We start from the raw sequence: 27,917 nt of genomic DNA on the forward strand, positions 1-27,917 counted from the left end.
GCGATCGTCAAATGTAAGAGTGTTTTTATTTTATTTTTGTTTTATTTTTTGTTTCGGTACGTATATTAATAGCAACGCTCGGATCGCGCGATTCTATATGCAAAGCATATTCCTAATTTGTAAGCGGCATAGAGGTCAGGCAGGCATCATCCTCAGAGAGTCATTTGTCTTCGGAAAATAGGGGGAATTAAGGGGATGGTCACAGCCAGTTTGGTTCACGACTTGGCTGCCTACCTAATTATGCTAATATTAAAAATAAAGTTTATGTACATTACTAAAAGTATTTATTAAGGAAAAAACAATATACACTTAGGAAATTAAATTGCAATTTAAGAGTACTTCACAAATTAGTATACTTTTAGGCAGTGATTGCTGAAGACTCGTAACTATGAAAAAGATGGTTAATAATAGATGGTTCGATTTTTTGACATTTAATAAACGTAACAAAAACAAATTGAATGCAACTATTTTTAAGGCTATCTATTTAGGAGATTTTCTGGCCATATTCAAATTTTTAAATTAGCATTATTACTAATGCTATAATTATACCCATGCAGAGTATAATAATACTGGTAAAAAGTTCGCAACGCATTGTTTACCCATTTTTTTTTTAAATTTGATAAGGGGTTATATGCAGATTAGGTTAACATAAAAAAACTAGCAGAAAACTGTTTATCAAATTAAAATTAATGCTTTTTTGGCGTAGTCATAAAAGATCCTGATCCAATTATTACGAGCAAGGGTATTTAAAGTTTTTCCTTTCGAAGTTAGCTTTCTTTCTTGTTTATTGTTTTTAATTAACGATCAACATTTCCCCTTTTCCTTTTTGCCAACCTCTTTGGTTTGTGTCTGAACTAGCTGTTGAAAATGTGGCTTGGAAATATCCCCTTATTCAGAGGCTTAAGCCACTAATAATTTCCCCTGTGGTTGTCTAGCTAATGATGGTTTAAAAACTCAATAACTAAAAATATAAAAAAATAATACTTGAAAAACAGAAGTTTAATAATTAAGAATGTTTGTAGTTTTTAAAATTATTTTCTGTTGATATCCCCCCCTCCACCCAGGAGCAACGCCACACTGCCCACTCCACCCTGTCCTTCCCAGCAGATGGACAGGCATGAAAGCGGGCCAATTAAGCGGGAAGGGAGCGTGGAGTGGGCGGAGGTATGGCGAGGGGGCGTCGTTGCTGCTGTCAACTGGCAGCTGGCCAAGGCGCACGCATAGCGGCGGCGTCTCCTTCGTTGCTCCGCTGGAAAGGGGCATCAGGTGGCGTAGCAAAAGCAGCACTCGACGTAGTGCGTCAGAGGCGTCGTCGATGGCGCGGAAGTAGCAACGGAACGCCTCATCGGCCCCCTGGCCCCGGTCCCCCCCTGACCTCAGTTTCCCAGCGGGACCTTGACAGCGCCCGTTTTGATTTATGCGGCATTTTGCAAAAGTCAACAAATGAAAATGACACAGAAATAATGCCAAGAGCGAGCTAGAGCTAGCCTCCACCTCCATCTGCTCCTCCTCCTCCCAGCATTTCGATTTCGTTTGGCACCCAAGGTCGAACGACGCGACGGCACAAATAGATGCTCCTCCGCGGTGGTGTGTTCGGTGGTTCCGTTCCTTCATCGGGAATTAAAACCTTATGGAGGGGCTTAGGGTCTTGTCAGCAGAATTTATATTATTTAATTAATCCTTGTATTAAGAGAATTTTGCAGCTAATAACCTCTTTTTATTTGCCCAATTGAACCATGAAAACTAAACCAGTTGCGTTTATTTCATTCACAATAATCGTTTATTATAATTTGTTAATAGTTAGGGTGTAATTTCCAATAGAAGAAGCTTTCTCTCCGCACGCGAAGAGCACGTCCTATGATGCGCTTTATAAAATGTTTATGTTTTTATGTTTTTGTGTGTGATCGATCGACTGGATCTCGTGCTAAAAAAAAATATAGAAAATGATGAAGAAAACAAACAATAAGACCTTAATTATGAACATGACTTTATGGCAGGCCCGCGAGCTCCTCTCCGACTCTCCGGTGGTGATTTCCAGTTGCTTGCTGAGTCTATATATATGAAATCGGTGCAATATAAAGCACTATATAGGCGTACATGTATATATATATATATATATATATATATGTATATATCTCCTTCGTAACACTTCTCTTTAGACTTTAAGTTAAGAATTACACTGCGATTTGTCGATTTTCGAGTTATGGTAAAAAATTTGGTTTGACGCTTGCATTAGCCGAGCTTTACGTTTAGATTATATACTTATCGGATGTGCTATATATATATTTAGGTGTAATATATATATATGTATACGTAAATCGTAGGTAGAATATATATAAATAATTACAAAAAGGGTGTGTGTGTGTGTGTCTTTGCGAGAAAAAAAAAATAAAAAAAATACTTGCGATAACATTCAACTTTATGTTACACTTAGGGGAGGTTAATCCCCATCCCCTTGCCCCTACTGGCGCCGCACTGTGCGCTCTCTCTCCCGACCGCTCTCCTCCCGCTGCAGGCTGCCATGGCGCGGCGGTGATGTGTGTCCCGTATCCCCGCTGCCATTGAGCACGCGCGCCTTGCGCGATCTCTTGAACTTGGCCATGTCCTCGCCAAAGACATCGCCCGTGCGCAGGGCCGAGATAAGGTCATCAAACTCGCCCTTGTTGTCGCCCCCAGAGGCTCCTTTGGCTGGCGAATCCGGTCCAGAGTTGGGCGAGCCCGACTTTAAGCCCAAATTGCGGGCCACGCTGCTCATTAGCCCTGTCTTGTTCTTCCGCTCGATGGTGCGCTTCTTGAGCTCCGCCTCCTGCTTGGCCCGCTTCTCCTCCTCCTCCTGGCGCCGCCGGAAGCTCTCGTTGTCGTGCCTTGCCTCGGCAAAGGCGCCCAAGAACGAATCAAAGATGCCAAAGAACTCGTCCGGCTGCAGCACGGAACCATCCTCCCCGAACAAACGGACAGCGCGATCAAAGCGGGTCTTCATGTCCTGGAACTTGTCCTCCAGTTCTGCAAAGCGGACCGAGGCCGAGGCATGGAACTCGCGCATCACGGGCAGAAAGCGATCGCCCTGCTGGGCAGGGCCAGAGCTGCGATGGAACTCGATTTCCCGGGCCACATCCCCCAGGCCGGTGCGCAGCATCTGAATATCCTTGTCCATCTCGCCCAGCGACACCTTGGAAGCCTCACGGACATGCGGAATGTCATCCTCCAGCTTCAGCAGATCCTTGAATTTGCGCTCGATGACCTGGACGAGATAGTGCAGCAGGGTGGTGCCCTTGGCGGCACTGGACTTGGTGTCGGCCAGCCGATTGAGCGAGGCCAGACGGAAGCCGGAGGCATTGCCGCGGGCTCCTCGGTTCATGTAGTTGCCTGGGGATATTTTGAGATTGGATTTAATAGAGAAACTAAAATAAAAGAGAAGGATAGCTTACCCAAAGCCAGGACCAGCTCTAGGAGCTTGCGCAGGCGTCGGGAACGTGCCACCTCGCGCGAGGCCTCCATCACACTGGTGATGCGCGGTATGAGGTCATTGACCGTCAGCATGAAGCGCTTCCTGTAGTGCAGGCTCTTCAGCCGCTGCTCGTAGTGGGGAATCCTGCAAGAAACAAGGGAGAAAGAGCTCAGAAACTTCTACAACTCCTTGATGATTCTCAAACCCACTTTGATATCTCGTAGAGAAAGCGATCGGCTCGGGCCAGTGACTCAATGTCCTCGCTATGCTCATCCAGCAGGGCCCGCTCCTCCGCCGAGGGCGTGAACTTCAGCAGCTGCTCGACCATGTCCAGTGCCAGCTGCTCATTGCTGTCCATCGATAGAATGGCCCTGTCAGAGTATAGAAATTAGTATTTGTAACCCAGAGGTGCCTAGGGAACACTCCTACTTTGATATTTCCATGTCGCTCATCTTCAGCTTGCTCAGCAGAATGGTGCAGTTCTGGGCCCGGCGTCCATCGATCACTGAAAGCACCTTTTGCTTGGCCGGCTTGCCGCCAGTTGCACGCAAATCCTCATAAGAGCCATCGGTGGCCTGTAAAAGGAGCAAGAGGTGAAGCATTACGATGGGTAAATTCCCTTTAGGATCTCTTTTAGGGACTCACCGACACCCCGTTCTTTTGGTAGGCCGAAAACAGCTTGTCTATCGACTCCAGCTCCATGTTGTTGTACAGCTTGCTCTCGTCCAGTTCACTCCAGACGGTGCCCTGGAGCTTGGCATCGGGTAGTTTGGACCAATTGAAGCTCTTTAAAGGATTCGTGGGCTGTGGCACGTTCTTCTTGGGCAGCTCCACCTTGGGTGGTGCAGGAGCTGCAGAAACAGGAACAGAAATAAATATACAAAATAAATAAATATATAAAACTCCAAGCTCACCCATTGTTGGCGCCATGCTTGGTGGTGGTGGCGGTGCTCCCGGACAGGGCGGCGGCGGTGGTGGCATCATGGCCGGCGCCATCGGTGGCGGTGGCGGCGGTATGGCCTTGAGCATGGCCGGCGGCGGTGGTGGCGACACAGCCCCATTGCACCCCGTCAGGCCGGCCACCTTCTGGTCATCGGGTATGCTGCCCTCGGTGACCAGGCGCTCCAGCCTTGCCCTTTCCTGCTGCTCGCTATGCAGGCGATGCTGCAGATCCTCCGCCTTCATTTCAGCTGTCTGCGCCCGCTGTACCGCCTGCGAGTGCTGGGCCGACTCCTTCTCCAGGCGCTCACGCATGCGCGCCAGACCCGTCTCCAGGTCCTCCTTCTCCTGCATGCGCAGGTCAAGCTCCTGCTCCTTCTTCGCCAGCCGCGACTGCACATCAAAGTTCTCACGCTCCAGCTCATCGGCACGCTTGCGGGCCTGCGTCAGCTGCTCCTCCTTGACCAGCAGACGCACCAGCTTGCCCACATCGATTTGAAGGGGAGCCACATCGGGATCGTGTACAGGAGAGTCGCTGGCTAGCTTTAGCTGCTTCCCAGGGTCCTCGGGATCCGAGATGAGGTCGCTGCTAGGACGCTGCTCCACCTGCAACACAACCTGCTGGACCACGCGATCAATCAGCAGCCAGTGCTCCGTGCAGTGGCCAGTATCTGGGTAAGAAGACGGATAAGAGTTAGCTTGGGATGGTTAAGCAGGATCCTGAAGAGTACTTACAGGGCAGCAGGAGCATGTGCTGCAGCAGGGAGAGCATGTGGGGATAGGCGGGCGAGTGGCTGAGCTTGCGGCGCAGCAGCTCAAACATGGTTCCAGCGCTCTTGGTGTCCACATGCTCCTCATTAAAGCGGCGGGCAAACTCCTTTTCATCCTCGGCTCTGACCATTTCAAAGAAGTCCTGGGAACAGAAGGAGAGGGAACATATTAAGCCAGGTTATTCCAGCTACCAATCCCTTTGATAGACTCACCAAATGCCTGTCCAGCGTCTCATTCTCATGCGTCCGCAGCTTGTCAATCACCGGCTGTATACCCAACATGAGAAACTCGTAGCGCAGATGCAGCCGGAACTCGAGATTCTCTTGCCCGGGGCCATAGTTAAGCACCGCGTTCACAAACGACATCAAGGCCGTCTTGAGGTTGACATTGTCCCTATAAGCATAGGTGGACCTGTCCAGGTCATTGACAATGCTCTGGAAGCGGGTTCGCTCCGTGGCGAATTCCTGGAAGTGGAGCATGGCCTGCAGCACCTTACGATGTCCGCCTGGCACCAAACAAACCGCTCCCAGTATCTCCAAAGCGGCGATCTTGGTCCTTATGTTGTCCGCCGCCAACGAACGGGCAATCGTGTCGATGGCCGTCGGATGGGCCAGGACATGGGCGCGTCCCATTGAGTTATTCATCAGCGCCTTGATGCAGCCAATGAGGCTGGTGTGCAGCGGACTATTGGCCACCCGGATGTCCAGCTGCAGCAGAAGATCGAGCAAAGCCGGCAGACCATCCAGCTCCACGAAGCGCAGCACAAAGCTGTGCGTCGAGGTACGCAGGGCGGTCTTTAGGGCGTCCACGAAGGCGGCATGACCATCGAGTCGGTTGCCCAGCTCATGGCTGGGTGAATCCTCCGGCGATAGGGATATATGCACCACCAGCTCCTTGAGTCGCTCGATGTAGTGCTCCGCCGTCGGCGGTTGAGTAATGGCCGCCGCATCGGGCCCATCTCCAGCGTCCAGTGGCAGCTTGCGGGAGCAGTAGATTTGCCATTTTTTCTGCGCCGGCAGACTCAGCATTGCCTCCTTGTTGGGCGCCGTCAGGTCGAGCTCCTCCACCAGCTCCGCGAACTTGCTGTCCAGCTCATCCACCGCCGGCATTGGCTGGGTGGGCGTGAGCGTCTGCAGGGTGAACGCCCCTTCCACCACACAAATCTCGGGTGGCTCATCGTCCTGCGGGAGGGGGGAGAGAGGGGGATATGGAGAATCAATCAGTATCTCTGATCGTTAACAGTGCGTGTCCAATTAGCAGGTGGGACAACCTCGAGTTTAGGCAGCGGTTCTGCTCGCTGCGCTCGTGCCAGCAGCAGCTGCAGCTGTTTCCCTTGGCCAGTGACTAGTGACTGCCCCACTCGGTGGTGGTGACTCAGTGCCCCAGAAGTTCTGGGTACTTGGTACTGGGTTCTTGGTTCGACGGAAGCCCTGTTCTTGGAAAAAGACTCTGCCAAAGCTGGCTCTTGATCAGGCCAAGAGCCTCTGGAATCTGACTGTGACTGAACGAAAATATTAAATTATAAAGAGCTAAATAAAAGAATATAAAGCAAATAAATCCTTCACTGCGTTACTTGCCTTTGAATGAAGTTATAATACTCTGTTGTTAAAATATTTACATGTAAATAACAAGAATCTTATGTTATGGCCTTAAAATTCTCAACTAGTTAAGGCAGATATTCAGAACCAATCAAATGAAGAAGTTTTATTTGTATTTTTGAAATCATTTTCAGGGCCTTAAACTACAAATTGCATAAGCTTTTTGCAATTAATATAATTAATAAACTAAATAAAGATTCGGCCTTCAAATTCTTAAGCTCTCTTGATAAAAAAAACTGGAATGAAAATACATAATTTTGTATAAAAAATTTCTTTGTAATTTCTAAATATAAAGCTGCCCCAAGATAAGCATTTAAATGGAATTTCTTCACTAATCTCAAGGGAGTCCTCTGTTGACTTTGCTGAGACTTTGGCCCCTCCACACTGGAAATTAATTTAGTAATTTATTTAACCAACCCATTAGGCAAATCTCTGCTGGAACATTAACCTGGCCTGGCTAGTAATTATCTGGCACGGAGCAGAATCAAATTCCTCAGCAGACTAAGGTTTTTATTTTTATTTTTTTTTGGCAATTTTCTGAGCTGGCTTTCGTTCCGACCAGCCCGTTCCCATGGCAATTGGAATTATCGCCTCTTATGCAACATCGTCGTGCACAATTTGACAAATTCGCTGACACAGAATGTGCACAAGGAGAGCCAACGAGACTGGCGACCGATTCAAGTGCCGGCTCCGATTTCGATTGGCTTTCAAGTCAAAGTGTCCGAAGTTCCGCACGTGACTTTGTCCGGATTCGGCTTCAGTTCGAGTACTCACACACAGAGCACTCTCTCCTAGACTATATGGGTCTCGATATCTGGCTTTTACTCGAAATTCCCCTGACTAAAGCCTCTAATTCTGATTCAGTGTGAATTTCCCTTGAAAAATCCCCAGCAAAGGATCAGTACTCACCTTAAAGCACCCACACCAGGCTCTCCTCCCCCTAAACACGGGCATCTTCTTCTTTTGCTGCTGACGATAGTGCTTCTGAAGCGGCGTCTCACTGCTGCTGCCGCTGCTCCCGTTGTCCGCTATGGACTTCCTGAAGCCTAAAGTACTGGTGTTGCTGTGACAATTCCCGTTGCCGTCGAGACCGTCCTCCTTGAGGCCAAAGGGATAATTAAAGGTATAGCCTAATATGTTGTGGGTATAGAAGGATCCAGATCCGCTGCCCAGGCCGTTGCTCTCATGGTCTGACTGTGACTGCTGTCGGCGGCTGCCGTTGCTGCTGCTCCCTTGGAGGTTGCCTTCGCTGCTGTTGCTGCCGCTGCTGCTGCTGGTGTTGCTCCGTCCGTTGTACTGATTCCAGTAGCGATAGAGTCCGTGGAAGCAGTTGTAGTCACTGAGCAGGCCCTTCCAGTGGTCAAAGTCAAATCGCTCTTGGAAATTATTATTGGAAGATGTGTCGCTGCCGCTGTTGTTGGTGTTGCTGTTGATGTTACTGCTGCTGTTGTTATTGCTGTTGCCGTTGCAGTTGTTCTGTTGGGAATGATGACTCAAGGGATGAGTGTTGACTGGGCTTATTGAGGTGGTGCTGCTGCTGCTTAGAGGCAATGTGGCTGTGCTGCCCTGACTAAGATCACTGCAGCTGTTTAGGCTGGTGATGGACACTAGGCTGCTGTTCTTGTAGCCACTCTGGATGTGGCTGGCTCCGCTGGCGGTATTATTGTTGTTGTTGTTGTTGTTGTTGTTGCTGCTGTTACTGCTGCTATTCTCGCTGGTTATCGTTATCTTGGTCACTCCGGACGCAGTGCTAGTGTTGGCTGCCTCTCCTGAAGAGCCTACTCCTCCATTGATGGCTATGCAGTTGCCGTTTAGCTGGAAAAGAAAGGTAATACAAGAGAAATGAATGTAATGTCGGGTAAGGAGATCAAGAACTATGCCTGCTTACCGCTGTGGAGGTCTTAGAGGATGATGTGGCTGCGTTGGAGCTGACACTTGGCTTCTCTAGCGTTCCCTCTGGCGTGGTCTGCAGTATCTCTGTGCTGGCACTGTGCGTATCCGGCTCATTGATGCACACGCTGATGGGACACGACTGTAGGGTCTGCAAGGTGGTCAAGAGAGTGAGCAGAAGATGTTAGTTTAATTAAGTAGAATGTCTATCAATTGAAAATTTAATAATAACACGAGTAAATAAAATAGCATTTAAATGAAATATTTCATTAGAAGCTAAAGAAGTTGCAGAAATAGATAGAACTACCACTAATTCCCGCTGACAGGCGAGGTGTCTGGCCAGACAAATGCCCGTCAACGGGCCCAACAGCCACATATTTTATGTGCCCCCCAGCCCCCATTATATATGTCTGGTGGTGGTGGCTTGTGCCGCATGCCAAGGCGGCCAGCCAAGTCAGGCGGCGGCCAAGAAACCAAGCCAAAACCCAGCCAACACCAAACCGAGTCATGGCAAGACCGGGCCAGCCAAGAAGACCAATGCAATAGCTATTGCAATCGGAAATCTGGTCAATGGAATACTAGCATGTGGTCTGGGAATGTACACAGCATATCGAGGGCACACAAATTCGATATAATATATCGGCAAAACTAGCTTTCTCAATATTCCATCGAAAATATCGTAGTTGTATGTGTTTATCGAACTTAAAAATATCGAAAAATAAATTACATTTAATGTTTAAATATTAATATCTTCATAAAAGATATTTTTAAAAAGAAAAATTGCTGTGATAATTAAACAGCTTATAGATTTATCGCTTAAACATCGCATTTATCGCTATTTTAATATATGCTCCTCCTCAGATATCGATATAGTATCTGTATATATCGTTATTTTCCACCCATCTCTAACATGTACAAGTCTAGACTAAAGTCTTGTGTAATTCAGATTCTTAAGTATGCTGTCTTAACTGAATTTGTGGCCCAGACTGATAAAATTAAGACACAAATCAAAAAATCAACCAAAGCATTAGGAAAAGCTATAAATAAAACATTGAATTGAAAAGAGTTTCATGTATATTTATTGAAAACTTAGGTTTAAAGTACCTTTTCCCTATATATAATGGGTTTTTTATGCTTTGGCTTTATTAAGGTCCTGTTCAAATTATTATACCCTATATTATTATACCCTATATTATTAAACCTTATATTATTATACCCCTTATTATTATACCTTATATTATTATACCAGGATATCTATAATCTTAGTCAGAAGTTCACAACGCAGTGAAGGAGTCATTTCCGACCCCATAAACCATATATATTCTTGATAAGCGTTAACAGGAGACTTTCTAGACGTTTCAGAGAGAACAATTTTGCTTAGCATTTTTTAAAAATTTAATAAGGGGCTACATCGTTCAAATTTCTAAAAATTGACAAAAAATTTGCGAATTGAAATTAAGTCACTTTTGGCTTAGTTTATGATCAATTTTTGATTTGATGCCTCGATCCCATTACAAACTTCAAGGGTATACAAATTTCGGCATTTTAAAGTTGGTTTTCCTTTTTAATTTCCTTTTTAAACTAATATAAATTTAAGATTTAATAGCCTAAGAAGTCTTGGAGCACACTCTAAATCCCCTCACGCGATTGCCGGCACAAGCAACTTTCCCCCACTCGCTTGGAGGATATGGAGGTCACCTCCGGGGGCGCTTCGTGTCGTGTCAGAGCCTACTCCAAATTTGTCTAGGAAAATCAGCATATGTACATATTCTGTGGCACAGTTGCCGAGACAAGATATATATATATGATTTTTGTGGGTTTTCCTCTGCGTGGGCGAGGGACAGACCGAGAGACAGACCGAGATAGTGGGTAATCCAAACAAACCGAGAAACAAACAGCATTACAACTGTTGAATCTGTCATAAGTCAGCCAGTGATCCGTGTTGCAACTGGCGCAGAACCGAATTCAAATCCAACTTTTGTGTGGGAGAGGAGCAAGCGACCGCCCGGGTTACCTGGTTAGGTTACTCCTCCTCCTCATCCCTCTCTCTCACTTGCCAGTCTTTGTTATGCAAATTGCTGTGGAGTTGTTGGGGGAATTGCAATTGCATTGCACACATGATCAGTCCTCCGCCTGCCCAGACCTCCACTTAAGACGTAAGCCGAGGAGGAGGAGGCACATACTCATACCCACATAATGCCGGGTGATGGCTTATTAATTTGCTTTCATTACGTTCCGAGTGAGTGGAATCTCAAGTCGAAGTTGGAGTTGCCGTGTGGGACTTGCTCAACGACTGCGGATTGGGTAATCCGCTGTGAGTGCTCAATCAGCAGGCCATCAATCAATCGGCGGAACAGGTTCTCGCCTCAAACTGGCGCCAAAGGATTATAATTAAACACGGGTGTTAAGTCCAAGTTGAACTCTTAATGGGGTTAATCACTGGGAATCGGGTTAGTCTTTCCTTAACCCCCAAAGTCCCATAATTTATATATAATTTTTGGAGCACTTAATTCAGTGGGTCGCTCATTAGCCTTAGTTTCTTCTCTGAAAGTTCTCAGTTGGCTTCACCCACTAACCCGCTGGGGGAGCTTCGATCTTGGAGCTCGAATCTCGCCCTAGTTGCCAATCGAAGCCAGCTGTGGCTGCTGCCGCTGTGACAGCCTCTGTCCCGACTGTGTCACTTGTCTCTCGTCTCGACTCTGTCTGTGTCTCTGCCTTGGATCTCCTCGTCTCCGCGACGGCTGTCTTCGCCGTCACAAATCAGGTCAATGCTTCAACGTCAGCTTCAGATTCAGACTCAAGACTCAGCCCCAGAGCTTTGGCTTTGGTGTCTCTGAATCTCGGCCTGCACCGTGTGGGCTCGCGCGCGCTCTGCTCTCCACTAATTAAATCCGCGCTTTGGGCTCACTTTTGGCCTGCGCGTGGGTCTAATTAGACGCAGACGCGACCTGTACCGGCACCGTAAATAGCCACAATTAGAGCCAAAAAATATTTGGACAGGCTGTGCCTACGATAAGGGTCAATAGACCGACATAAAATACCAATTTGGATCGAATTACAAGAGTTTTGACATAAAGAAACTAGGGGTATATGAATACGATTATGAATACATCTACCTTTGGCTTAGATTTATAATGAGTGAGAGACTCTTTAGTGTTTCATTGGTTCAGAATTCTTGAAAATGTTGTTTAAAAATGTTTTTTATAGATGATTTCAGATTCTTTCATATTTATTTCAACTACAATTAAGCTGTAAGGTGCTTAATCTCCACTATAAATGATCGATACTTATATATATATGTGCAATAAATCGATTGTATGTTGGATATATCGAACCTATATTCTATTTGTTCTCACAAGTAAGAATTTCTGTAGTGCTTATTTTAACGATAAAAAGGCAAATTTTTTCATAAATGAAATAGAGATATATCATAAATTTTGAATTCTATATTTCGATAAAAGTTCGATAAATTTATTATATATTCGCTAGGTTTAAACTCCGATATTTTTGTCAATATATTATTTTAGACTTTTCCTTTCAAAAAAAATATCTACCTAAACAATTTTTTCGTTTATCTCATACTTTTCGATATTTTCCATCTCCTCTTATCTTCGATATTTATATCGATAAATGAAATATGACTTTTTCTCTCGATATCCCTCAACCCTACTTTCTGGCCTGTAAATCATTGCAATGGTCACCGCTAGACTCTGACTACAAGGCCTTGGACTTTGTGTTTGGTTTCCTGGGTTTGCCATTGGCTCTGGCTTCCTCTACACCACCTCCCCTTGTTTTACTCCCAAACCGATCCTCCATTTTTCACACTTGCCGCTTGCCACGCCCTCTCTGGCAGCCAAGGAAAAAATGCACTTCCGAGTACACCCACCATTCGGCACACACCAGAGCGTTGCTCGAGTCGCGTAATAACTTCATAATCGGGCTAAAAAGTGAAATGGAATGGAAATGGTAATGGAAATGGAAGTGTTGCAAGTGTGGCAAGTGGGTGACGACCACGATAGCAGCAACAGCAGCAGCAGTAGCAGGAAGTGTTACCGATCCTCGCCAGCAGCTGCTGCTGCTGCTGCTTGCCTGCCCTTTGCCACAAACACGACCAAAAATCCATCAAATGCCAGCTGCTTCGCCGGCTGCTGCTGCTGTGGCATCCAAGATGAAAATGAAAACGACAAGGAAAAACTAGTTTTTCCGCATGCCAGGAAAATGAAGAAAACATGTCGAAAGCAGCAACGGCAGCAGCCAGAAACTTTTCCTTTTTTGGCACAGCCATCAGGCATCAGGCATCGCTCTCCTCAACTTCAACTTAAGCTCATCTTTACCCACTTTTCAGGTGGAGACTCAAGACTGAATGCTGATGGTGAGATGGTGATGGAGTTGTGGTTAATTATTGGTGCGTTTCAAGTTTTCCAAAAGGCGGAGCAGCAGCCAAGCAGCCAAACAGCTGAGCAGCTGAGCACTAGCAGGCATCAATCATACGCAGCGTTGGCCGGCTTTCCTTAAATTTGCAATTGCATTCGTTGCCGTTTCGTCGCACGGTCCAAAAATAGTCATTATGACCAACTAACGTTTAGTGGAGAGAGGGAGGAGGAGGAGGAGGAGGAGCAGGGTTTGGGGCTTGATATATGCTATGTAGAGGGGCTTGGGTGCCCGAGATTTGTGGCATTTCATTTGCAGTTGTCAGTTAATTGCCAGCATTTTTAGCGCATTTGTCAGCGCGGCACTTTTCAAATGTCAGGTTGTTTTTGTTTTTTTGTTTTTTTTTGCTCAGCTTCTTAGTTTATTATTAATATTATTTTTTTGTTTGCTGCTTGGGGGCTTAGCAACTAAAGATAAGATATAATGTTGACAGAAACAGATTAGCGATTAGCTTTAGATAAAAGATATGGGTGACTTGTTATGGAATAGAACTAGATTGTTCCAAGGAAAATTTAAAGACATTCAATTTGAGCTGGGTATATGCTGCTCAGGGTTGTTTTTTATGACTTGAATAGTTGTAAACAAATAAAATAAATAATAAAAAATATATTAAGACCAATATTAAGCCTTTTTTTATGGTTTCCAGAATGCATATTGCTGGTATAAATACTAATTACAAGCTTTAATTGCTTGAGTTATGATCTCAGCTTGCTTGGAATACATTTTCTTTGGCTTTTTGTGATGTTAGATTACTTTTTAATTAGTAAACAAAAATTTAACATAATTAATAGAAAAAAAAACCTAAACACTATTTTCCTATTATTTTATTTATATATCTTTCAGTTTTAAATACTTTCCAAGGCAGCCATTAGCTTAGCCATATCCCATATCCCTTGCACCCAGAGACCGGAAAATGCGGAACTGGCACCTCGAGAAAACTCGGGAAAATTATGTGTGTGTGTGGATGGATCCATGGGATATTCATGGGTGAGCAGCCACAGAGACAGAGACAGATACAAATACTTTTGTTAGATTGGGAGGTAAACAAAGCAGGCTGACAATAAATTCGCCGTTGTTATTACTTATTAGGTTTTCGCTTTTTATATATATATATATTTTCTGTTTTTGTGGCCGATTGGCAGCGGCGACAAAACGAAAGCCAGACAAAAAAAAATCGGAAAATAAAGGCTTTGCTAAAAAAAAAAATAAAACAAAACACCAGCAGCAGCAACAGCTGGACCGTGGTGAAGGTGTTGTAAGATTGTAAGATGTAAGGTGTTGTTTACATGCAACAACAACAAGGCCAAAAACAATGCCAAACCGAACTGAACTCAACTGGCGAACGGAATAAAACGAAAACAAGTAGGTGTAATCGAGTAATCAGGCATGCGGGTGCTAAAATTATAAAATTATATTGCACAAGCCCCAATCACAGGCACCAGCACCTCCAGCACAGAGCCCTTCCACAGTGCCCCCGAGAAAGAGAAACCAAAATCGAAACTGAAAGCGCCAAAAACACCTGCAGTTAAGAGCCAAAATAATAATAATAACAAAATAAAGTACTAAAAAGATTACAAAAAAATAAAGATTTAAAAAATTAAGTACTAAAAAAATAAAGCATTAAAAAATAAATTACTAAAAAATAAAATACTAAAAAATAAATATATAAAAAATAAAGCATTAAGAAATAAAGTACTAAACAATCAAGTCCTGGCAACATGAAAAACGAATGGAAAGAAACGTGGAACTAAAATATGTATCATTGGAGCATAGGACAACCTCAGTAAATTGGTGAAATTAGGTTAAAAAGCGAAAATATTAATCTGATAACAAATATAGCCTAAAGATGAGTAAAAAGTTGAAAAACTAACAATTAGTTGAGGGAAAAAGCGGAAATCGAATAAGGAAACACTTGGAATTGAAACAAACAGGACTAAACAAGCTTGGTATTTCAAAATAAACTCTAGAATGAATTAAATATTAAGAATTAGTTAAGAACTAAACAAATATTGTCCATTTAGCTATAAAGAATATAATATCAGTTAGAAAACTTATCAAAGATTGGTTAACAAGCAACTAAAATTAAAATCAAACACAAGGAAACCAAATAATCGAACGGATGAAATCGGAATAAACTGAACATAATATATTTGTTACTTCCAAAATTCGCCTCTTTGCTTAATAATAATAATAAAAAAGAGTATAAACAAAATATGGAACGTAAACTAGATGATGGAATGTAGCCTGAAAAAGGGAAGCAAGTATTTTTAAAAATATATACATATAAAATATATATATATATAAACTAGTACTAGTTAATGCCATGGCTATTAAGTATCCAAGATCCTATCGGGCAGTCAACAATTTGGTTATATGATCTATCAGAGACATGTTGAAATATGGCATTCACACTGACACACACTTCCCATTCCATTCCATACCGCTGCGTTCTGGCTTCGCGATCTCAACTAATTTGGCCCGAATTGAACCCCTTGGAACGACTTAGTACGTAGATATCAAATCCTACAAGTGAGCGGCGTCGCAATCTGAGACTCATTTACATTTCGGCCAACTTCGAAGCTAGTTGGTATTTGGCTTTATCTAAACTTTTGATATTTCTGCCCGAATAGGCGTCACCCGGCCTCCCTCTGGAGGCGCTCCAATCTCTTGGCCAGGCCGAGAATTTATGGCCAAAAGTTCGAGTATCTCGAGGTGGGTGCAGCAGCAGCGGCAGTTTCCATTTAAATGAGTCGAGGAAAATATCAGCGAAAAAAAAACAGCACAAAAATCCACTAAATGCCAGCTTAGCCCGGACGTGGGGGAAACCCAAAGGGGGTGTAAGGGGGACATAAATAAATAAAAGGAGGAAAAACAAGACAAAAAAAAAAACGTATGCAAAAAGTGGAAGTGTTTTTTTCTACCTCAGCGATCAGCGATCATCTCCTGCTGCGGGCATCAACTTTCACTAAATGCACCGATGAAGTTGTCGTCGTTGTCCGAGGTTGTGTTTTAGCCTAGCAATCTGCTTTTTTTCCCCCTCTCTCAGCTTTTTCTGCCGGTCAATTGTTGCCTGGGCCAAAAGCGAGGATCGATCTTATGCCGGCCCATTGTCCATGCTCTGGCCCAACCCTTGTGGCCTCCTTGGCGGACATGCCAAACATGTCAACGGTCATCGCTCATCGCATCTCTCTGTCTTGGCTTTTTTCGTCCAACAAGTTGTTAGCGGATTGGCAAAGTGCTTTTTAATTGTGATTACAACGATCGCACCACCGACGAAACCAAAACCGAAACCAAAACCAAAAACCGAAACTGAAACCCAAAGCAACCCAAAGTTAAGTGAAATGATGAGGGTCGCGGCAAGGTGTCCGGCGATGAGAGACAAAGGATTGGCGGATGGACAGCTGCCAAAATGGAAAGTCAAGTGCAATTGGCAGATAAGAATGTGCGGAGATAATCGCAAAATGCAGACGGATCAGGAAGTAAAGCTGTGAAGCTCAAAAGGGGGTATGAGCTGAGCTAAAACTTAATTGCAGACTCCGATTATGGTTTATTGTCACGGGAATTGAGTTAGGTTTTCAAGCAGATGTTATTATCTTCAACAACTACACCAACAGTCACTCCAACAATAATTGTAAAATTTATCATAATTTAAATTAACGCTGAAAGTTTGTTAAAACTCTGTTTATATTGATATTAAATACTTAACAATATGGATTAATCTGCAAATTCTTGTTATATAAAGAGGCATATATTACGTCTAACTACAACAACGACACCAACAGTCACTTCAACAATAATTGTTGTAAAGTTTATCATAATTTAAATGAACCCTGAGTTTTGTCCTAAGTTTAATCACTCTGGGTGTAATGATATTAAATAATTTAAATATTGATTAATCAGAAAATTTTTTGTTATATGAAAAAAAGCCATATATTATGTTGAGTTTCTTCTTTTTTGCCTGGTAAAAAATCCTCTAGTTCAGGCTTTGTAACCTATAATTGTATTTTGAATATTTCGAAACTTATTTCCCTCAAAGCTTAGCTTAGCCTCTCCAAAATAACTTAAACCCAAACCAAAACTGAAACTAAATCTGGGACTGGCAATTCAACAACGACGACTGACATTTAAAGTTTAGGAGGCCACAAAATGTGCGCTGGAATGGTGATCTCGGGGAGGGGCCCTCTTCGCCTTCTGGCAACTTGGCGCCCCCCCGGGAAGTCATTGAGGCCATATTTGCTGGCTAATTATAGGCCAATAATATGGGCCTAATTGGCCAACTAGCTTGTGGCATGTGAGAAGTGGGAAGTGGTTCGCTTCAAACTAATTGCAGATGGACTCGGACTCGGCCTTCTGGCTTTTTACGGAAGAACTAAGGCTTAGAGACTTTTACTCGAACCTCGAAGTGCAGCAATTAATTATCTGGCCAGGCACTAATGACATCGACTTTAAACGTTCGGAGTTTGGATTCTTAGCTTAGTTTTGTTTATTTGAGAGACTTGCACTTGTTTCAAGTCATGCTGCAGTACACCCCCAAGTATATCCAACTGATCCACATTGGGCCGGGAAACCAGTTTGTGGCTACCCCCCGAGTCCGAGTGCGAATCCAGCGAGATCTAAATGAGCTGTTTGGCGGTAACTGCTAGATACACGAGTGCATGCTTAGGCTTTTGCCTGGGTTTCTCCCACTTTGACTCCAACTTAAATTTTTTTCTTTATTTATTTTTTTTCATTATTTTCATATCATGACATTTATTCCGCATTCCTGCCACTTGATTTAGGCTTGGTAACTAGCATAGTTGTGGCTGCAACAGGTTCGCGTGTTCAGTTCTGAGCTGGGTTCTAAGTTGGCTAGAACCTTAAATAACGATGGTTGTAATAATTTGAAATACTATAGTTATTGATTGATCAGAAAAGGTATAAGTAATTTTAATATGCTTATTAATATTTAAATTTTAAGGGCCACACATCAACAACTATACCAACAGCAATTCCAACCACAAATGGATTATTGATTCAGAATATTTTTAGTTGCACTTTTTTTCGGATGATAAATATTCCAAATTTTAAGGAATTGATTGATCAGAAAAGGTATATGTGAATTTATTATGCTAAATAATATTAAAGTCTTTAGGACAACACATAAAATTCTTTTAAATAATTACAACAACTACACCAATAGCTATTCCAACAACAATTGGAGTATTGATAAATCAGAAAATTTTTTGCTTTTTTTTTTTTAAGTAATACATATTCCAATTTTTAAGGCCTTATGTAAAGGTCGCTGTCACACATCGACATCTCTTTTACAGGCCTAAAAAAAAATACTCCAGTCTCAACCACTACACTACATCAACAACAACTCCAATAACAACAACGACAACAATTGTTGTGCAATTTATCTTTATTTAATTGAACTTTTACTTTCGTCGTCGTCGTCGTTATTACTGCTGCTTGTTGTGTGTGCTCAGCGAACGCGTTTCATAAATTGCAAATAATTTTTCAACCCAAAAAGTAATCGAAGAAACGAAAAGAGATATCCAGGCGGATCATATCGATAAAGAGTCGGTTATATATATATATATACACACATATATGAAGTATGTATGCTGCTGCGGCTTTGGTATGCTAATCCGGTAAATCAATTGATGTGCGCCGCGGGCGCTTATAAAAAGTCGATATAAATTATTAATTCAAAACAATGCAAAGCCAACGGAGAGGTAAAGAGAGAGAAAAACAAAAAATACAAAATACAAAATAAAAAATAAAAAACAAAAACGAAAATGAAAACCAAAGCCAAAAAGCCGGCAACAGAAGGAAAAGTCCACCAAGAAAAGCCCGCTCTATAGAGATGGAGAGAAAAAGGCCAGAAACAAGTTTCTTTTGATATTCATTCACCTTTGGCGTTGGCAATTTAATTTGCCTAAACGAAAGAGCCAAAAATAATTGGTGTGCCTGCTGCATTGGAGCTAAAGATACAGGCAGAGATAGAGATGGAGATACAGATACAACAGATACAGATATCGAACAAATGAGCTAAAGGCCAGTGGGGTGAGATCATTCCATTTGGTAATGCTGCCAGTTGGTAATCGATCTCTTAATTTCCAACCATCTGTGGACAGAATTTGTCTGGATTGGATAAAATGTAAGAGGTTTATGTTCGAAATTGGGAATATTGGAAGTGGGAATAAGGGAATACTAAGAGCTTAGAATTAGGAGTTCTTTTGTTGTAATTATAGGAGAATTATTTTTATAATTTAATTAGGAACTTGAATTTTTGGGTGTCATTCTTTGAAATACAAATTAAGAAAAATAATTAAGCAAAGTAGAAGTTATCTAGCTATTTTTAAAATATCTTAATTGCTTCCGAAATGTTTAATATTTTTATTAAACGTAGATTAATATCCAATTCCTTTTTCCGCAAAAAAAAGTAGGTCACTAAGGAGGTTCCCCAGCTCCATATTCCTTCACTTTCAATCTTTTAGTAACCATCATCCAGCATTTATCATCCAGTAACCGTACACCAAGACCCATCATCCAACATCCATCATCCATATAGAGGCATCTGGAGGTCAGCTAACAATTGAAACTGCAATCAGCCTGCAGTCTGACCTCCACAGATGGATAGATGGATAGCTGGATGGATGGCTAAAAGGAAGGCCTCCAATGAATGCGTTTCATTAGCTTCACTTGTTCGCCACGTGCCAATATTTCTCCCCGTTTCGTATCGATCGTAGAAAGCAAAAGTCTCACAAGTCTCGCAGTAACCGAAAAATCGAAAATCGAAAAAACCGAAAGCATAGCCCAAGTATCTTGACCCTCATTAATTCAAGTAAGCCGCCGAGGCATTCGCAAAAAAAATATATAAAATAAAGAAAAAGAGCTGAAAAACAGAAGGAAAACTTGAAATTTACAGTTTCAGTTTCAGTTTCGATGGGAATGGGAATTTGGGAATGGGGGGGAAACTCTGGTCTCTGCAATTAACATACGAAATTTATTTAAATTCAATTTTTATTTCAGATGCAAGAGAGGTTCAGCTTTAGCTTTAGCTTTAAACTCCTCTGCCCGGCTTCTTGGCGAATGTTTTCACTTTCGTTTGGCATCCGAAAATTCCGAGTCTCGAGTCTTGAGTCTCTCTGACTCTCCGCTGGGCATCCGGCCACCTTCGGCAACCTGTTTTTTTTGGTGGATGGATGGCCGACTGACTGGCCGCTTACCATGATTATTGTGTTTATTGGGGAGTCGGGAGCTGTTCCAAGTTGAGCGAAACCCCAAAACACACAAATTGAAAACGAAAACGAGGCGAAAACGAAAGTGAAAATGAAAATGGAAATGTTTAGGGAGGGGGAGGAGAGGTGGAAAAACAAAGCAGAAGATCGCCGATCGTGAGCAGGGACCATTGAATGCCGTAAATTAAGTTGCCAATTTCTCGTTTTGTTTGTCGTTTTATCTTTTTTTTTTTTTTTTTTTTTTTTTTTTTGTTTGTGCCAAGTGAAATCAGGCAACGAAGAAAACTTTGAAGCTCCTGTGGAAAGTTGCCGGCGACTGGGGGTCAACGGGTCAGCCATCCATCTCCAAAGCGGAGAATCTCCACTCCTTCGCCTCAATCCCACCGCTTACCTTGTTTCTGCGCGGCGGCCTCTTTACTCCATGCACCTGCACTTGGACTTGGACTTGGGTTTGGGTTTGGGTTTCGGTTTGGGGTTGGATTCGGCTTGGGTCTTTGCCTTGATCTTGATCTCCTTTTGGTTGTGACAAGTCTATTGTCCTGGCCTTCATCTTTTCATTTCAGAACTCTGGCCTCTACTGGGTTATACGCCTTAGTTGCGTCTCGTCTCCAGACTCTCTTATCTTTCAGCCAAAATATATACTCTTTCGTTTTATTTGCCTTGTTTTGCGAATGTTTACACGTTCGTTTTGACACTGACAATGATTTGCAGGCCCAGAGACACAGTACCTTAGGTAGTAGAGGCCTTATCACAAAAAAACACATGTGCAAATACCCTAAATACACACAGAGGAAATGTGAGATATATTCTTAAAAGAGGTGGGAATTTAGGAATATTTTTAAATATATAAAAGTAAATAAACATATATAAAAATATTTAATAAATATCTAAAAATATCTAAAAATATATAAAAACAATTTATAAGAATATATAAAAACTTAAAAAAATATATAAAAATTAAAAAATATATATATATAAATGTAAAAAAATATATAAAAATTAATAAATAAAATATACAAAAATTAAAAAAATATATAAAAATTTTAAAAAATATATAATAAATATATTAAGCCATTGATTTAAGTTTCTTCCTTTTAATTAGCTAGTTTTTGGCATAAACAAAGGCTTTTTAGTTCCTGAAGCTTCTCCTTTTAATTGTTTCCAATTAATTCAAGATCTTATTCTTACAGTGCAGCTAGCAGATAGCCTCGTAGCCCATAGAGATGCCTTATCAGAGGAGCAGTTAGCCAGCCAGCCAGCTAGCCAGCTTTAGCCAAGGCACTTTCACTTGCCAAAAGGCGAAAACAAACGAATTATGTATCTCCAGTTGATTAGACTTGAGTCGTCGTCGGCGGCGGCGGCGGCTAATTCGTGTCCGCATAAATTTCAATTTAATTTCAATCGGACCCTGGAAAGTTTGAGAGAGCGTAGGTGGCCAGCAAATGGATCGCATTACATCGCAGATACTCGAGTATCTTTTGGCATTAGTTTTGATTAAGTAAGTCAAGCGAGAGACTCGGACTGCTGGCATGCAAATCAAGCCAGAGACAGGAAATTATTACAAGCTCCCCCGACACACTTACAGCTCTTTCCCAGTTACAATCCCAGTTCCCAGTTCCCAGTCTAGTTTTGGCCATGTGCCTGGGCCCGGTTTTGTTGGCTTTCGCATTGGTTCACAGCTCGATTCATTAGCATTACATGGCTTCCGTATTTGGGGCCCAAAAAAAAAATGTTTATATATCCATAAACAATTTATTTCTTGGCTAAATGTAAATGGGTCAGAGAGCTTCCCGTGACGTGATCCGTTATCGGGAAGCAGTTACCTAGCCCTCTTTGATGTGGTCGCCACTGGGGGGGACCTTGGCGGTCTGTCTAGGATTACCTAGAGAGTGTGGATTACGGATTATTGACTAGATGCTCTGGCTGCTAGATGCTACCTGTTGGGTGCACAATGGCGCAGCAGAAAAATAAAGATCGTGGTCATCAAAATGGATGTGAAATGAGTGCAATTTCTTAAGGGGAAACCATTTAATTTGAAGTTCAAATAACACAATCTGAGCACAAAGCTGTTTAAAAACTTACATTTTAATGGGAAAATATAGTTAAGGGATTTAATAATGTATTTTTAATATTTTTTCATTCTTCCGTTATTTCTTCCATTTAATGATATTTACAAAAGCCAGCATTTATTCCTTATAATTTTAATTATAATGGAAAACTTTAACTAAATGGTGTAAAATTGCAATCTTTTCACATTTTTTTTATAATTTCAGCTCTAAATACCTTAAATTCTGAGCACAACACCACCTAAAACAGACCTTTGATAATCCTTAAAAATTTAATTATAATTAAAAACTACTTCAAAAGGATTTAATAATGCAATCTTTTCGCATTTTTACAAAATTTCAACTCTAAATACCTTAAATTCTGCGGACAACAGAACCTCTAAGGTGCTAAACACACCTTTAACAATTCTTAAAAATTCTATTATAATTAAAAAATACTTTTAAAAGATTTGAAAATCCGATCTTTTCACAATTTTTCTTATTTCTTCTTTAAATACCATCAATTGTTAGGAAAACTTCACCCCTAAGACCCACAATAAGCGCCTTTAAAGCCCAAAATAGCCTCTATAAATCCCCTTACTATACCATTATTATATTATTATGAAAAACTCTATAGCTAAAGGATTTTATAAAGCCGCTCTTATCACTTAATATCAAAATTAATATGCAAAACTAAAGCTAGTTCCATTAAAAACTGTAATAAACATTAAATGCCAGATCGTTTCAAGTTAAAAACTCAATTAAAAAAAAGCCTCCAAGATGGTGAGAAACAAGCCCGACTATGGAGATAAATAGGAGGTAATTGGAGGTGAGCAGGTGCGATAATTCAGATATCCATCCATCCACTAACGTGGCCCACATTCCGCACATTCGGGCACTCCGTTCCAAGCTCCAATCTCCAAGCTCCAAGCTCCACTCGTGAGAATCCAGTCCGTCGTCTGCCGGCGACTCGGACTCCCCCCCCCGGAGCTCTCTGATCAGCGGTGGGCTAGGCCAATGTCAGTCTGGCGGGCGGGCTTAGAATCCGCCAGCGGCTTACGTCATAAATATATATCGCGACCAGAGGTGGCCACCGCCAGACGACGAGATTGGTTTGGAGCCACCGCCAGAGCAGACAAGACGAACCAGTTCCAGTGGCTCAACGAGATCGGGTTTTTATATTTATTTCTTTTTTTTTAGTTTAGTTTTCGAGGAGATGGAGATGGAGCTGGAGATGCAGATGCGGATTATGCAACCCGGAGAAAGCTCAGCTCGAATTCTAGCGCAGATTGCGGTAGTTGACGTCACAACGGAACCCGCCGTTACTTATTGCCTAACCGCATCCCGTCCAGCCTACTCCCTGGTGCGATTTGTGACACCAAAGTGCAGTTCCATGTCGACATGTGTCAGGCCTCGGCTCCTAGAGTGGCTCAGGCCAAGCCCGCAGAATGTCAAGTGAGCGAAAGTCGCCAGGAAATAAATGCTTAAAGTTCTTATGCAAAAAAAAAAATACAACAAAAAAGGGTAAATAAAAACGGGAAAGGGGAGCAGAAGCAGAGCGTAGGACGGACAGGTGATATTATGACATTTCAGATCAAGCAAAAAGGTGTTGTGTCATTCGCGACGGTGTAAAATATGCGATAAATGCCATTTCATATTCAACCTTGGACGGTTTCAGATTCATAATAAATTCTACAATGGAGTTATTACCATTGTTTCTTTATTTTTTAAAGATTTTTTTAAAGAAATTATTGCCAGAAGCAGAGTATTGATTAATTGGCTTAAATGGAATTTGCATAAATCAATCAAATAAATAAATTAAATAGTAAATAAAACAAATAATAAATAAATTAAATCATAAAAAAAATCTCAAAGTACGCCTAAGCCAAGCCAGAAAATCCACCTTCTCCCCCGTTCTCCTCTTGCACCTAGCTCGTTAACGGAACCTCTTTCTCTCTCTAGTAGCAGGGAAATGGGGTGGCTTTCATAGAGAGGAGGGGCTCTTAAGACTTTGCATTGCTCAATCCTCGCCAAACGTAGCCAGGCCTGGGCTTTTGGGCCTCCTCATCAGCATTTCTACACTCGCACAAAAAGGCAACCGAAAATTATTACTAATTAATTACTGTTGCACAAATACTAGACGCTGCACTGCACCTTTACGTTCAGTGGCGGAGACATAGGAGGGGCTTTATCGAAAAGGGGAGTCAAAGCCTCCAAAAAATAAAAAATATATCTTTAGGGAATTTTATAAACAGACTAACTTCAAGTTGTTCGTTCTGGGACCAGAATAAACTGATAGATAGAAATAATGGCTTGACTCAAAGGTATATGTGGGGGTTAAATCTAAACTGTCTGTCAAGTCAAAGTAATCTGCTAACTGTTAGTTAATTGTGTCTTCCTCTGAACTATAACTTTCAATTAATTTCATTATTAGAATAAATAAACAGAGAATTAATAGGAATTCCTTAGCTTAATTAATTCTCAACTGGCTGTCAAGTAAGAGTTAACTTTAAACTGCCAAACTGGTACTTATCTTTTGGGTTAAAAATATTTAAAAAAAAATTATAATCACCCTAAAAACAGTTTTACAGACCTTATTACCATTTAACATTCTTTTAGAATACGAGACATTGCAAAAACTCAAGAACTGCCCAACTCAGATTTTAAAGTGGACATTAAAAATACAGTCGTTCGTAGGTTTCGATATCAACATATATATAATAAAGAAACAAGATAAATTATCTAATTTATTATTTAATAATATATGTAAGTCTTGAATAACAATCTAAATAATATGTAATTTCAAAATAATATGTTTACATGTGCTTTCTTTAGAACCCCCTTCGCAAAGCCCGCCACTGCTCACAGCCCCTTCTAAAATAAAAAGAAAACCCCCCTTTTCTCCACAGCCAGGGCACTTGGCCACTTGTTTGTTTTTTTGTTTTCTGTTTGATTTTTGTTTTATGTTTTTATGTTTGCTATGCGGTGCGCGCCATTTCGTCAGCTCATTCAATTGAATTGAAGCTCATTGAGGCGCACTCAATCAAGGGAGTGGGGTGATTGAAGCGGAGGGAGAGCCATTGGCAGGGGCAGGGGCAGGGGCAGCAGAAGAGGTAGAGGCACTTAATTTCGTTTGGGGCGCATTTCACTTTCGTTTCACCGCAATCAAAATGCGTCCAGATCGGAGATCGGTGAGCGGACAGCGGACAGCGGACTCGCGACGGTCTTTGGGGGGGAATTGGGAAAACTGAGGCGCAAAAATTTCAATTTCATTTATTTATGAGCGGCCAGGCGACACTTTTGAATGCAAATGACGCCAAATTGTTGGTCAGGTGAGAGTCAGGTAAGACGGCCTCTTCTTCTGTCCTTCTCTGGCCCACTGAATGTGTAGTGTGTTTTTTTTCAGGTTGGAAAACCCTAGAAATGCCCCAAAGGGGATTCCCTTAAAGATTCTTTGAGCTTGAACTATGTTGCTTAGGCATTGGTAAATGAAAGGATAGGGGAAAAGTGACAAGGTCCTTGGCTTATCTTATTATTTAAAAGCATTTTGACCTTATGGGGGTTTTTGAAATTAAACAATTGGGGGTTCTTACTGGTAAAATTATTGCAATTTTGCAATTTAAATATCTTGTAAGTCTTAAAATTTAATTTTAAAAGGAAGGCTAAACAAAGAGATTTAACCATATAATTTTGTTTAATAAAGGAAGTGAGACTAGTCATTAAATTTATTAGGTTAATGCCCTATTTATTCAGTCATTTTGTAGGGAATGCTTAATCACCTAAGTAATTTTTTAATAGCTCTTGACTTGTAAATAAAAAGTGAAATACCTTTAAGACATATATATACCTCTAGGAATATGATATCTATAAGAATATTTGTAAAAATACTCAAATTAAAATTTATAATAGTATATATCAATAATAATTTCTATTAAAATTTGTAATATCATCTTTTTCAGAAATTATAATAGATATAATTATATATAATTATATTAGATATAATCCCTTAAATAATACCCAAAGTAATATCTATATTAATACCTATAACATTTTAATTACAGAAAATACCAATTAAAGAAACTATTATTTTTTTTTATATTATTATTTTTTGTAACTCTCTATATTCCTAGTAATTTCAAAATATTCCTTAAATTTATAAACTTTTAACCCATTTTAAATCTTAAAATTCAGTTGACATATATTTCTAATAATAATTTTCTTAACATTCCCCATTTTTAATCTATATTTCTCGCTGTGCAGCTGAATCTCAACTTTGTTTTGCCGCATTAACCGAGGCTAATTCGTGTGAAAGATGCACTCGTTGGAGGTTCAAGTGGATCGCGACCCAGAGACCCACAGAGAGGCAGACCTCAAAGCTATGCATTTATGGTATATATAATCCCTGGCAGATCTGCAATCTTTAATCTCCAAGAACTCACCGTGTTGATCTTCTCCATGAAGACACTCATTTGGTTCTTGGCCGACATGGCGATCCACCGTGTGCTGGACTGGACCCGGATCGGAGAACTATAACTTTTGCAGATTCGCACACATCACGCACAACACACACTCAACACACACACACTGCTTGCGCTCTCTCGACAAAAAATTAATCAAAAAAATGTATTTTATGAAATATACACGCGCGCGCGTATTCCAATTTTTCCGATTTTGATTTGTTAGTTTCAGTTTTTTGCCTTTAGTTTCAGTTTCAATTTAAGCTCTGGCTTTAGCTTCGACTATAGCTTTTGCTTCGACCTGGCAACCGGTGGAGCAAGTGACTCGCGTGCGTTCTTATCGACGGCTGGCAGCGCATTGAACGCAGCGCTCCAAGTCGGCGGGCTCAAGACGTGCCCACAGCGATGGCTTCAGCCTGGCCAGAAAGCGGCAGCGGCAGCGGCGACGTCTGCGTCGGCAGCGAGCCGAAGAAGTTGGCCAAGATAGAGTCACGGCGACAGGTGCCGAAAACGGGAGAGAGAGAGAGAGAGAGAGAGACGAGAGCGCAGCGAGAGAGGGAGAGCGAGCAGCGAGCGAAACCGGCTGCTCCGGCTGGCTGTGTGCCTAATGCCTCAGACGCCACTGTGTCCCAGTCCCGCTCACCGCTCGCCTTGGCCCGTGGATTGGGGCCGTCTTGTGGGTGGTGTTTTCGGTGGGTGGCTTGCAAGCCCAATACCAAACAGCAAAGTATAAATTCTACGCAGAATTAAGTTTTGAAAAATTCACTGTTGATACTCCGAGAGGGAGCATGAACTATGAATAATTTTAGAGATTTTTGTTAAATATAAGAAATCATTTAAATCCATTCTGCCAATTTGTATAACCTTTCAGGGTATTTGAATCTTTTTTTGGAAATTATTTATTTATTTCTTTATTTAGAAATAAGTAAATCATTTACAAATAATATTTAGAATCTGTATTTAGAATAAATACAAATATATAAATAATTTAAATAAATAAATAATTTGAAAAAATCCTCTTGCTTGACACTATAATTTCCAACTAGTTCTAGCATCTTCTGAGTGGTAACTCAGCTGAATGTTGGGGTGGAGTACTAGAAGTAGTAAGGTTG

At 41.7% G+C, this 27,917-nt stretch overlaps 2 protein-coding genes and 1 long non-coding RNA gene across 6 annotated transcripts in view; 2 read left to right on the top strand and 1 right to left on the bottom strand.

Annotated features, from left to right (window-relative positions):
- The window catches only part of LOC121502061 (uncharacterized), a 95,155-nt gene extending 68,111 nt beyond the window's left edge, over nt 1-27,044 (top strand). The window contains exon 3 of the long non-coding RNA XR_011445629.1: nt 26,609-27,044. This is a non-coding gene — a long non-coding RNA (uncharacterized lncRNA). The remainder of the gene's footprint in view (nt 1-26,608) is intronic.
- Nucleotides 1,753-26,927, bottom strand: DAAM (disheveled-associated activator of morphogenesis-like protein). Its single transcript, XM_017180986.3, has 11 exons — nt 26,788-26,927; nt 8,645-8,797; nt 7,666-8,571; nt 5,371-6,339; nt 5,123-5,300; nt 4,363-5,058; nt 4,094-4,299; nt 3,878-4,023; nt 3,658-3,819; nt 3,429-3,592; nt 1,753-3,366 (listed from the first exon to the last, which is right to left on the bottom strand). Exons 1-11 carry the CDS (start codon nt 26,833-26,835, stop codon nt 2,462-2,464), a joined length of 4,533 nt encoding a protein of 1,510 aa, XP_017036475.1. The 5' UTR covers nt 26,836-26,927; the 3' UTR covers nt 1,753-2,461.
- LOC138929182 (uncharacterized) lies at nt 21,636-23,913 on the top strand. 4 transcript variants are annotated; one of them, XR_011445628.1, is made up of 2 exons: nt 21,636-21,801; nt 23,554-23,913. XR_011445628.1 is itself a non-coding variant. In XM_070288435.1 (2 exons), exons 1-2 carry the CDS (start codon nt 21,746-21,748, stop codon nt 23,805-23,807), a joined length of 315 nt encoding a protein of 104 aa, XP_070144536.1. In that variant the 5' UTR covers nt 21,674-21,745; the 3' UTR covers nt 23,808-23,846. The 4 variants fall into 4 exon arrangements, 2 of the variants coding, with proteins under 2 accessions (XP_070144536.1, XP_070144537.1); XM_070288435.1 differs by having other exon boundaries at nt 21,674-21,801; nt 23,549-23,846; XR_011445627.1 differs by lacking the exon at nt 21,636-21,801 and adding an exon at nt 22,768-23,167.
- Nucleotides 27,045-27,917: the final 873 nt, after the last annotated feature.

This window comes from Drosophila kikkawai, chromosome X, assembly GCF_030179895.1.
Source record: "Drosophila kikkawai strain 14028-0561.14 chromosome X, DkikHiC1v2, whole genome shotgun sequence".
In the NCBI taxonomy this organism is placed as follows: domain Eukaryota; kingdom Metazoa; phylum Arthropoda; class Insecta; order Diptera; family Drosophilidae; genus Drosophila; species Drosophila kikkawai.

Coding starts and splice junctions, on each gene's coding strand:
- LOC138929182 (XM_070288435.1), top strand. CDS start 21,746: ATGGATCGCATTACATCGCAGATACTCGAGTATCTTTTGGCATTAGTT. Junction 21,802..23,548: donor TTGGCATTAGTTTTGATTAA/GTAAGTCAAGCG, acceptor CTTTTTTTTTAG/TTTAGTTTTCGAGGAGATGG.
- DAAM (XM_017180986.3), bottom strand. CDS start 26,835: ATGTCGGCCAAGAACCAAATGAGTGTCTTCATGGAGAAGATCAACACG. Junction 8,798..26,787: donor TCATGGAGAAGATCAACACG/GTGAGTTCTTGG, acceptor ACCACCTTGCAG/ACCCTACAGTCGTGTCCCAT. Junction 3,820..3,877: donor AGCGACATGGAAATATCAAA/GTAGGAGTGTTC, acceptor ATACTCTGACAG/GGCCATTCTATCGATGGACA.